Source organism: Argiope bruennichi, chromosome 11, assembly GCF_947563725.1.
Source record: "Argiope bruennichi chromosome 11, qqArgBrue1.1, whole genome shotgun sequence".
Classification (NCBI taxonomy): domain Eukaryota; kingdom Metazoa; phylum Arthropoda; class Arachnida; order Araneae; family Araneidae; genus Argiope; species Argiope bruennichi.
This window is the reverse complement of record NC_079161.1, coordinates 7,128,694-7,140,723: the sequence shown is the minus strand read 5'-3', so window position 1 is coordinate 7,140,723 and position 12,030 is coordinate 7,128,694. Positions and strand designations below refer to the sequence as shown.

Below are 12,030 nucleotides of genomic sequence, written 5' to 3'. Positions count from 1 at the left end.
ATGGATTAGTGTTGATATAGGATACTAAATTAGGGTTTGCTTGTATTCCACTACCTAAATGGACTGACACTTCATACTCAGTAGAGTAACTAGATGCATCATTTCTCACAAATACGAGAGCTTATTCTATTGCTTCGGGACAGGTAAGGGCTTTTCTCCAAAAATAACTTCACACTATTCTGATGGAACTATTGAAATCAAGGATTGACAAACTAATGCTTCGTCTTGAGGAAATATTAGAGCCCAATCCCAAAATATATGACATCAGAGATCAAGTCAAAAAGGATTTCACAAAATAAAGAATATAATTATTTTATTATTTATTATACAAGTAAGTATTTATTGTACAAGAATAAGCTCTTTCTATCTATAGTAACAAACTGAAAATGTAGTAACTGAGAAGTACACAAGTTAACTCTATGTATATTGCGCAGGTACAGAACGTTTTAATGCAGATATGAGTGAGACAAGTATTTAGAGTTCATGATTTCTTGTTGACAATGGTCACGAACGTAGTGGCTATGTGGAAATATCGAAATTATAAGAATAATAAACATGCTTTCATTTGAATGATAAGTAATAAAATCAATTATATGAATTGCTCAAGAATCTTTCAACTTCTGTCCGAATAACATTTTATATACAAATTTAAAAAGTTTCTTAATTATCAAAAAAATTGCAATCGTGTCAAAGAAACATGCATTATTTTTGATCTTCTCTGTTTATAAATATTTTACTTTGAATGCAATTAAACTAAATGTTCAGAATAAATTGCAATGAAGAAATGGAAGGTAAAAATGTATTCTAGATTTATTTCGCACTTTTAAAGCACAACAGTAAAAGCTAGGGCCTATTTGTTCATTTGGACAGTAGTCAAAATGATTATTAGAATGATAATTTGTGTTGAAATGACGCGTCTTTTAAACTGTTACACTTCACTTCGAAAATTCGGAAAGAATATCGAAAACTATTTTGTTGTTATTGGTCCTAAAAGTTTTTGTTGCATTTTACTATTACACTCATATAATGTGGATTTAAAGTTTTTAAGCAAGCGCATAAATTGATATCTGCATCACGAGATGAGCACGACGAGATTGATGTTTAGTAAAGGTGAAAATTTTCAGATGGTAAATATACATATCTCAATATATACATACAATAATATAAATACAAAATAAATAATCTGTGAATAAATTCACAAACTTCTTTACAATTCTCTTCCATCTAGTAGTGTCCACCATGATGTCCAAAAGGAAGATGTCCCGAAATTGCGATGGGATAACCATGATGACCGTGCCCTTTATGATGTCCACCATGATGTCCAAGACCACCGAAATGAATGAAATTGCCGGAAATTCCATGGGAAATACCACCGTGTTTATATCCTCCAAAATGGCCACCGTGTCCATATCCTCCAAATCCGTGACCACCATGGCCTCCAAGGGAACTACTTTTGAAATAGGTTACATGCTTCACTACAGGCACTGGTGGTGGAATGTACTTCAACTCCTTGATCACGTGTGGCACATGCTTGACTACTTCAATAACCTTAGGGTGGTGAGCTTTATGGATTACTTCTGCACCATGTGAGTAGCCACCGCCAAAGGAGTGAGCTTCCAAAGCATCACCATGTCCTCCAAGTGAGTAGCCACCACCCGAGGAGTGAGCTTCCAAAGCATCACCATATCCTCCATGTGAGTAGCCACCGCCTAAGGAGTGAGCTTCCAAAGCACCACCATGTCCTCCATGTGAGTAGCCACCACCCAAGGAGTGAGCATCCAAAGCACCACCATGTCCTCCAAGTGCCAGACCATCAGTGTAACCTCCGAGTTTTATGTCATGAAGATCTTTGTGACCACCCAATGAAAGACCGCTGTGACCTCCCAGGGATAAGTCAAGTGAATGGCCATCCAGCTGGTTGTGGTGGTACAGCTCGCCCGCCTGAACGGCAACCAGCAGTAAAGGTAGAATTGTGACCTGTAAAAAGCATGAAGAGCTAGAATGAGTAGGTGCCTTTTATAATGCAATTAATTAACCCTTTATTAGTAACAATCATTGGTTAGGCTTATGATTGTAACACCATTTCATCGACAAATTAGCGATATATTTGCTAACATTTATAATAATGTACGCAAGAATGAGCCAGTTTGAATAGCGACAAGAAATTTGGGGAGACACATTCAATTTTTGTTGTGTAGCAAATTTTATGTATTCCGTATATGCGTGTAATCGCTTGAAAAAGTCGTAGTTTAACGACTATACCGTGAAATGTAACTTTTTTTTTTTTTAATGAATGATTGAAGTAGATCTATCCCAGCATTTCTAGAAAAATATGTGTAGAGTTCTCATGCGTGGGAATTGCAAAATAATCTTTTGGCTTAGAAATTATATAATTTAAAAAAATTTATTCCACTGTTTAGTGCTGATCGGGGGAAGAAGAAACACGTGTTAAATGTTCTTATCCTTTTCCATATGTAGCCACCAGATCCCGTGAAAGAGTATTCGTACATTGGTCAAAAAAATTTAAAGGTTTACTGCATCAGTAAATGCTGGACTATCCTATGCAATGTTAGCAATTTAAACTTCTTTGGGTACCTTCATAAATTTTCCGATTTTATAGTTTGCTATTTCTTCTCTTGAGATTAAACCTATTATGTCAGTGTCACTATTGCTCGCTAGCCTGAATGAACTCCAGTACTTCATTGCCAGTGTTTTTATAAACATAGAGAATAACATACTCCAACATCCCTTAGCCAATTTTAACTAACTCAGGGATGTGCGGTGTATTGAACTTTTGTAATAACTATTCAAGGAAAAAAGAAAGGAAATGCTTGCATTTTATTGGGACAGTTTTTGTCTTCGTAGTTATAATATTTTATTTTATCTTACATGAATGAATTAAAACCCGATTGTCATTTACTTTGCAATAATTTTTGTTGCAAAATATGCACCTGGGAGTTTACTAACAGGTCACCAGCGCTTCGAGAATACTCTGACGGAATTATAAACTCTTTAACCTTCAAAATAGGATCTCACGATGCCACAATTACAGTTGCGAGAGGTTTAACTAATCCCAAGCAAAATTACTATTTATCTCGTATAGTATCGTTTATCTGTATAGGTATAGTCTTCTCAGCCGGTAACTGACAGGAAATATGATTTATGTCTTTAAAACATTGAACATTAAATAATAATTTTAATGGCGAAACAACCGTATTCGAACCTGAGAATAACCATTAACTAATGTGAGAGATTAAATATTAGGATGTCCCATAAGTTTCTTTCCTATTTCTAATATGAAATGAATACTCAATATTGACTGTTTAAGACATTATTTATCTTGTTATATAAGAACCCTTTTGCTCTTTCATCTCTCAGGGAGCCTCCTTTCCAAAATTGTTGTGTTTTGGGCAAGAAATAATCCTCGAGGTGCGCTTTTATTTCGCTGAGGGATTTAAGGCGCTTATCGTGAAGAGAATTTTTTCAAGCCCAGAAAGAAGTAATAATCAGATGGAGCGTGATCTGGAGAGTTTGCGTGATGCGATAAAAAATCCCAATCAAACTGTAAGAGTTTCTCTCTTTCGATTGCGATGAAATACGTGATTTTGCGTTGTCATGATGAAAAAAGTGCCTCCTTGGTTCATTGATTCTAACGGTGTTTTTTTTGCTATGGCAGCTTTTAATTGATCCAGTTGATGACAGTATTTCGTAAAATTTATTGCTTCACCTTGAGGAAGGAGTACGTAGAAAATGACGCCTTTCCAATCCCATCAAATGGACAAAAGAACTTTTTTGGGGTGTAGTCTTGGCTTTGCGACAGTAAAAGAGCTCTGATGCGACTAAGCCTGCATGTTTGCACAAGCAGAACCAGATAAGGCCAATCATAGCGCGATAAGAAAGAAACTTTTGGGATACCATAATAATTTGAATTCAATTCTGAGAGAAATTTAATGTATAAAAAAATCCTATTTACCAAAAAAAAAAAATTCATGTTTTTTTAATGGACAATTTCAGTAGAAGTAGAGAATAGAGCATAGAATGGCAAAAAAGAAATAACAAGTCTAAGAAATTCACTGAAATTCCTATCAGATTTCTCATATTCTGGAAACAAAACGCGAGGAACAGCGAATTCCAAAGACGTTTTAAGCAAAGTGATAAATGAAATTATAATTGTTCTTTAGGTTAGTTTACTGATGATATGCATTAAACAAAACTCCATCTGAACGATATCACAATTATTTTTCAATGCGTATCACAAATAGACAACTTTATTAGAGTTACTGAAAAAGTATAACATTAAAATAGCTTTCAAAATGCAAGGTAAAGCCTTTGTGTGTTTAAAGTAGTTCTTCACTAAAGCACAAAATAGCTATCTGTATATTCCAATGTATTGCGTTTCGCTGGAAGTAGCAATTACAAAATCTCTAATAATCCTCGTAATTTTGAACCTAAAAAATTTACTTGAAAACGGATAGTCCTCCCGCTGGTGTGCTGTGGAAGTTTGGTGAGGGGGGAGCCAAATCAGATGTCGTCCTCTTTACCTGACCGCGGTTCAAAATGATGAGATCCGTCTCAAAATAGCCCTAGTGCAGCTTTAAAGCGGATCGTTAGTATAACTAAACTTGAAAACGGATAATGTTTTGCTGGAAATTGGTTGCTCCTTTGCTCGCTGATTTTCAAAATAAATAAGAAAACAAATTTTACGCAAAATATTTATAATAATATATTATTATATTCATCAACTGAGCAAATTAATGAAGTTTTAATTTATACTAACCACCCATTTAAAATCAGTAAGATATATGATAAAGTTTAAAAATAGTCAGGAACTGAATATAAAAATTGATCAAAAAATTCAATTTTTGCAAACATGCAAGGTGCTAATAAAAGTGTATAGCAGAAATTCAGTTCTTTGAAAAAGATTTTTTTAAGAACTTTTACTACGAGGCACTGTGCCGAAGAAGGAGAAATCAGGTGAAGCTTGAGAGCCGCGATGGTCTGGTGATAAGGACACGGCTTCGGAACTGGAGGGTTTCTTTTGCCATTGTTGATAAAGATAGACAGTTTTATTATAGAAATCGGTAATTAGTTCTCTGCTTAAATAATAAAACTTCACTTTCTCGTGACGTACAAAATAAGGTACGTTTTCTGTTGAGCTTCGTAGTACTATGAAGGGAATCGTCCTTCATGAAATGGGATAAAACTTTAGACTTGTGATGCCACAAATCAAATTTCACTTATATAGCTTTTTGTTCTTTTAGTTTTCTCGCCTGCAAATACATCTCAACATATGCAGACTATTGAACCACTAATGAATTTAATCTAAAATTTGATACTTCTGATAAAACCGCAGGCCAAATTTCATCCATGTCTCTGATAACGGAACCGAGCTTCAGCGGAAAAATGCTGATGGCCCTCTTTTGAAACGAATGACTAACACCGCGTTTCAGATGAGTCTTGAAAATAATAAATAAAAAGAGACAAATTTGTTTCTAAAATTGATTTAAAAATATAACTTTGTTGTACAGAACATATTTATAAAAAATATAATTTGGATATGCATGATACTAATTTAATCTAATAAATTGAAACATAATTTTCAAATTTAATTTTTATATCTTCCAAGTTTAATTTCTATAATTTGCTTAATTTATTTAATAGTATGAAATAAAATATACAAAAACGGTTTTAAATTCAAGATTAAAGGGTAAACATTAATACTTAGTTCTTATTCTTATTCTCAAAATTCTTCAACAATCCAACTGTCTTCTAGTGAATGTTATGTATCTACTATGTGTCAAATTATGACAAAATTTATATCAGTTTTTGAAGTAATTAAACATTTGAAAGAAAGAATTTCATACCACCATCGCAGAAAACGCTGTATTAATGCAAAAATGAAACAATATGGTCGTTTATTACATTCTTAAAATGATTAGTATCCTACATGATTTTGATTTACTTCTAAATATAAATAAATGCCATAGATTGTTTATTTTCCTGAATCGGAAGACTGAAAGTGCTATTTTATCATCTATCATTGTCTAAATTGTGTTGAAAACTTCTACAAAACTATTCATTTCACAGTTATAAATATTTAAACAATTACAAACAATTTAATAAAACATTTGATTCATGATAGCTATCTAAAAATAACAAATTCAATGCAATTTTTGTAAAATAATAGTCGGCATCATTTAAGACCTGATTTAAATTCTGTGAGATTAAAACCCTATAGGCTAAGAGCTCTTATGAAGATTCATCTCACATTTCTTTGTTTAAACTGCTGCGAAAATAGTTCCAATAATTTTGAAAATATACATGCCATTTAATTCTATAAAAAATATACTGGCTTTTTAGTTATTTAGAATAAGTAACTAGTTAAGTACTTGCTTAGAAACAAAAATCAAACGTGAGTATCCTTTTAATTTCAATTTAAAATATTTTCTCTCTTGATTAACCAAACGCAAAAGCTATGGTCATGTTATCAAAGCATATACTATGCAACTTATCTTTTTCTATGCTCATGATGCTCAATGCACATCTTTCTGAAGCATGATTTGTCTTTTCAACGCACTCTTAAAAATTATTCAATTGCCATAATTGCGTTTTATTAAAAGATTTTTGAATTTAAGAATTTTTAGATTAATGGCTATTTGAATACATACATACATATATATATATATATATATATATATATATATATTCAGAATTCAATACTGAGAATATACTAATGAATACATTTTTTATGTTAAATTGTTCAAACAAGTTGTATTGAATTCAATTTTTCTTCAAAATAATAAGCATTTTTGTTAAAATAAGACAGTACTTATATTAATAATATTAAAAATAAGAGAATTGTTTAATTAAAAAAAAATATTTTTAATTAGGAAATATTAAAAAGTCACTGAGATTCGTTCAAATCTTAAAATACATTATTTCATTTTGTTCTAAGCAGAAAAACTTCTTTAATGTACATTTTATTCGGTTCAGATTCGCTTCGTGTCACGTTTAAATACACCATCCCGTGTATGCACAATCAATGTGTAACTGCAATATTTACATGTACTATTTTGAAATGCTTGATTCTCAGATATATTATCAAGAGTTAAAAGTTTTATTCGCAAATAAAATAGCATATTACTACCTATTTTCTAAAAAGCATTGACAGTGCTTTCATGCTCATTTTCAATGTGTTCAATGTACATGCAAATTACATTATGAAACAGCATGCAATTTCATAACTATTTTAAATTTTGTTTTCTCTTTTTATTTTCCTCAATTTCTTGTCAAAAGAAAAGAATTACCACATTTGGAATATCATATAGATTGGCCATTTATAATAATCTCAATTCCATTAAATAATTAAGCCTTAAAATAAGATTTATTTCGCAGCTATATTAGTTTAGTTGCATTAACATCCCTCTCTAAAGCAACACTAGGGCGGGCCACGTCATTTTAAACCGCGGTCAGATGACGAGGACAGCACCTGAACTGGCGGTGATTTAGCTCCAGTAAACCTGGAAAGTGAGCGCAAATAACATTAGTTAATAAGTGAGCGCAAGTTCCACTGTCCTCTTATTTGTGTTTGTTAGTACAATGAGAGGAGACACGGAGTGATTCTGAGTGTCTGCCTTTTAACCGATTTCGCTCAAATCTCCAGGCAGTCGATGGAGTCGGAATGATCACTGGCTAGAATCATCATCATCATCAAATTTGGCTAGACAGCCCAGGGTGGGCCAGTGCCTTCCTCAGAATTCTGTTCCACCGCATTCTGTTTTTGACACTTGTGCACCAGTTTCTTTCCTGGATAGCCAGGAAGTGTGTCTCCACTGACTCCATCCATCTCATTTTGGGTCTATCCGTTTTCCTACTTGTTAGAGATTTATTTAAAAGATTTTTTTTTAATATGGAATCATCATCCATTCTAAATATATGAGCCGCCCAGTTCATCCAATTTATTTTCATGAACTTTATAATATCTGGCTCTCTATAGATTTTATAAAGAATTAAATTCATCAATCCTGCATTCAAATTATGTGAAGAGTTCTGTATGCGTCGTTCGTATTTTTAAAGACGTGGCCGACAGGCTTCATCCAAACTTTAAAAGAAAACTGCAGATTTGGTGAAGCCTCTACCACATATATAATTTTATTGCAATAGTTTTAATAGTTTTATGCATTTCTCAATATCGTTTTCACAGTCATAATTTCAAGAGTATGAGGTCGAGAATTGAGGAAGGTCTTCCTCTTTGTGCAAGAGAAAGTGAAAGAACGAAGGCACTTACCAGGGCTTTCATGTTCACCAATGAGCCGACTTGACAACGAGCCACTGTACTGAAACGACTTGGACTGAATTGAATTGTTTAGCGGTCTGATGAAGACGGCCCTTTCGCCCTGTTTTATATATCACCGCTCTTCCCTTTTCCCTGTCCCCTGAAAGGGCCCCGGGGTCCATGTTCTTATTTCGGTTGATCCAACCCTTTTGTTTTGCTCCCAGAAAGGGAAAGTCTTCCGTTTAGATGACACAAACAGATCGGACGATAAGAAATGTTCTTCCTTCTCTGTTTTCTGTTGTGACGCTTTCTTTTTTACTAGAGTTTTCTTTTTGAGGAGGCGTCCTTTTCACTTTCTTGCCCTCAGCCAGTCGTGACCTGATTTACAATATAAATCTTCAGAAAACAAACGTGTTCGCGGTTTTACTCCTCCTTCCAGCTGCATTCGAGAAATGCTTTTCGTTGTTAGATTTGGAATGAGATGAAATGACAGAGGTGTAAGTCACCTGCCTCAATTGGGAATCTCTAACAAGAAATTTAGTAACACTATGAGATTTTAGGCATAAGGCATCTGAGTTGATTTCATTAGTCGTTGCATTCTATCCATAACAATTTTTAATTCACGTAATTTGCAGACAAAAGGACATCACTTCAATTAAAACAAAGTGAAAGGTCTGCTTAGAATTTAACGTTCAAAGAAAACAATTGTTTTTTTAATCATAATGCCTGCAACAGCTGAAACAAGTGACTGAAAGATTTGATGAAACAATGTTACTGAACAATAAAAATCATTGCTGCAAATTCTGTTTTATTAAATGTATGGAAATTTAAAAAATAATGGAATTGAAATAATGCAACTTTTTTTTTCGAAAGTTTATTTCAAAAGCTTTTCCTTCAAAAAAGTTTTTGAAGAAAAATACTGAAATTCCTATATATTTTTAAATCTTAAAAAAAAATCTACTTTACGTTTTGGGAAACCCTTTCTTAATGAATAACATTACCAAAACATGACTGCGGGCTAATTTAGTTTGCCCTAGATGCAGTGAAATGTTGCATTCTGTGCTTAAACCAATGATGGATTTAGACATTTTCCAAGCCTGGGCACATTTTTGCAGGCTTCTCTTAATTAAACTGATCGATTTATTTTCACATTTCAATAAATTTTTAACTTAATGTAACTAATTTTAACTTTTAATACTTTTTAAGGTATCCAAACACATTGAAAAGATCAATTTTCTCATTTGGCCTTTTTTAAAAAAAAATCCTTTTATTGGATAGACTAGTCTTTGAGCTATCCAAAACAGGTTTACTTTTGTCCCTGCGTTAATTAGAAGTTAAGATATTAATATTTTCTTAGTGATTGTTAAACCGGAAGTGGACATTTAAATAACTGTATACGATTTAAAAGGCCAAAAACATGTTAAAAATTTGTACGAACCCAAATTTAGTTTTAAATACAGAAAATGTTTTGCGCGGAAAAACGAAAAATGCCAATGAAAGTTACAACGATGTTTTGTGAAAATTTGTGCCTAAGATGTCTTTGTTGAGCTCCGAACCCTCAAATTAGGAGCATTTTTTATAGTATTACTGAATATCCTTAAAGTTAATCGTGTGCAAATGCAGTTAGAGCATTTGCTGAGCTCGACAAAGACAGAATAAACGAATCTAGGCGGCATTCACTGCCAAATGCAAAAATTGCCAGAAAAAAAATGAAATGATTAAAAAAGGGAGATTATTAAAAGCTGAGGAGGAAGAAGGTATGACTTATAAATGTGGCAAATTTTAAGTATGTGCACACATAATTTATTATTAAAACATGTTACTGTATACTTTAAAGGCATTTTTCTCAAAATATGATTTTTACTCATTTTTTGTTCACTTCAAATCTAATAACTCAAAATGTAATTATCATATTACTAAGAAATTGGGTGGACTTTGTCTCTATACTATTTTCTAGGGAATGAACCAAAAGAAGTAAGATTGAGCGAATATATTTTTTTTTAATTTGCAGCCGATTATTTGAATAAAAACGTCATAAATTTACTAAACATTTCATGATAAATTTTCGACTGACTCTGAAATTTTTATTTAGTATTATAACCATACGCTTGTAGTTCATTCCCTAGAAAAAACTATGTAGTTTATTTGGTTATAAGTTTTGTTCGGATGAGAGTAATAGTTTTTGTGTAGCCAATTTGAAGTTCTTTAAGAATTTGCTTAAATTTATGCTATTAAATAATAATTTTCAAAAATTATTAATGTTTATTTCAAATATTGACATTCTGTTGCTAATTTTTGATAGTCTTAAAGTCAGAAATAGGGTTGCCTACACCATGTTTTTCTAAAAAAGCGCTCCGAACGTGTTCGGATACCTTAACTTTATCTCCAAGTTAATAATGGATTTGAGATTAATTTTTTATTTATTTACTTAAGTGAGTTTGTGAAAGTATACATTTTTTTTTATTTATTTATTTTGACTCGCGACATTATTTACATTTATTTATTTTGACTACACGGCATCTACAGTGATACACAGTATTATTTAAGCAGTGTCTCGATCTTTATAAATACTGTAATAGCAAAGCGAGTGAATGAAACAGATACAAATCTGATCAATTTTATTTGAAAAATTGTTAATTTTATCCCAGCATTTTAAAAATCATGGATTTGTATTTTTTAGAAATTTATTTATTGTGTAATTAAGCTAATGATATTTTGAAAGACTCATCTATAGTTACGCTAAACAACTGTCTAATCGAAAATCTACCACTGCACGTGACGATTTACGAATAACGTAACGTATTGATAAGATGTCAATCTTGAAATATTATAATATTAAAATGTTTCGCTTACAAGTAGAATCATTCAGTAAATTTATTTCAGATCAAGCCCCAGTGTTATGTTTGCATCATTATTACTCCCGAATTTATTATCGCAATTTTTGTTGTTTATTAATTTCTGAAAAACAAGTAAAATGTGACTTAAACCACTCCAACTCGCCCTTGTTATGGTGCAATCTGTTACATAATCGACGGAAGTTAGGATCAATCTGGGAATTTAAAAAAAAAAAAAATCTTCCATGCTATAATAGCAGAAGGGTCCCCTCCCACCTTTTCCTTAACTTTCTATTTTTCAGAAGGTTAGGAGGAAGGATTCTCCCTCCCCTCTTAAACCTATTCTCTTTTCCGGCAACTTTGTTTATCTTTAAACTGTCTTCCTCTTTTTCGCATTCGCACTGTTTTAAAACTGGACTAAGCACTAAGCATGTGACTCCGATCAAAACGAGGTCAAAGGTGTTTACCGCCTCGCACTTTCCATAATTACAAAGACGAGATAAGAACTCCATTCAACCTATTTTAAACCATAAAGAGTAGCGATTTTACAGTTTTTCTTTAATCCTGAAAGAAATATGCTTGCATTTCTTTAACATATTTTTTTTTTCTGTTTTATAAATATGCATCAAGAAAGCTTTGTAAATTTAACCACTGTGCATTTATGCACCTCCACGTCCACAACTCCCCGTATCCTGAAAAATATTTAAAATATTTTTAAATTGTGATTGTAAATTATTTTCCTCAAAATGAATAAAATTAATATCGTTAATTAAAAAGCTATTTAATTAATAGGGAAAAAAAGGGAAAAAACGGATTTCATTTTTGGAAGTAGTATTGAAAATTATAAAAAATCCATTAACAAAATTAAAAAAACTTCTTAATTTTTTTTTTTCAAATTTGTGTTATTTATAAAAAAAAAAA

The 12,030-nt window shown here is 32.2% G+C and overlaps 1 protein-coding gene across 1 annotated transcript; it reads right to left on the bottom strand.

Moving 5' to 3' along the window:
• Positions 1-296: 296 nt before the first annotated feature.
• LOC129956441 (uncharacterized) lies at positions 297-8,382 on the bottom strand. The gene is made up of 2 exons (XM_056068323.1): positions 8,288-8,382; positions 297-1,977 (listed from the first exon to the last, which is right to left on the bottom strand). The coding sequence occupies exons 1-2, from the start codon at positions 8,297-8,299 to the stop codon at positions 1,225-1,227; spliced, it is 765 nt and encodes a 254-aa protein (XP_055924298.1). The 5' UTR covers positions 8,300-8,382; the 3' UTR covers positions 297-1,224.
• Positions 8,383-12,030: the final 3,648 nt, after the last annotated feature.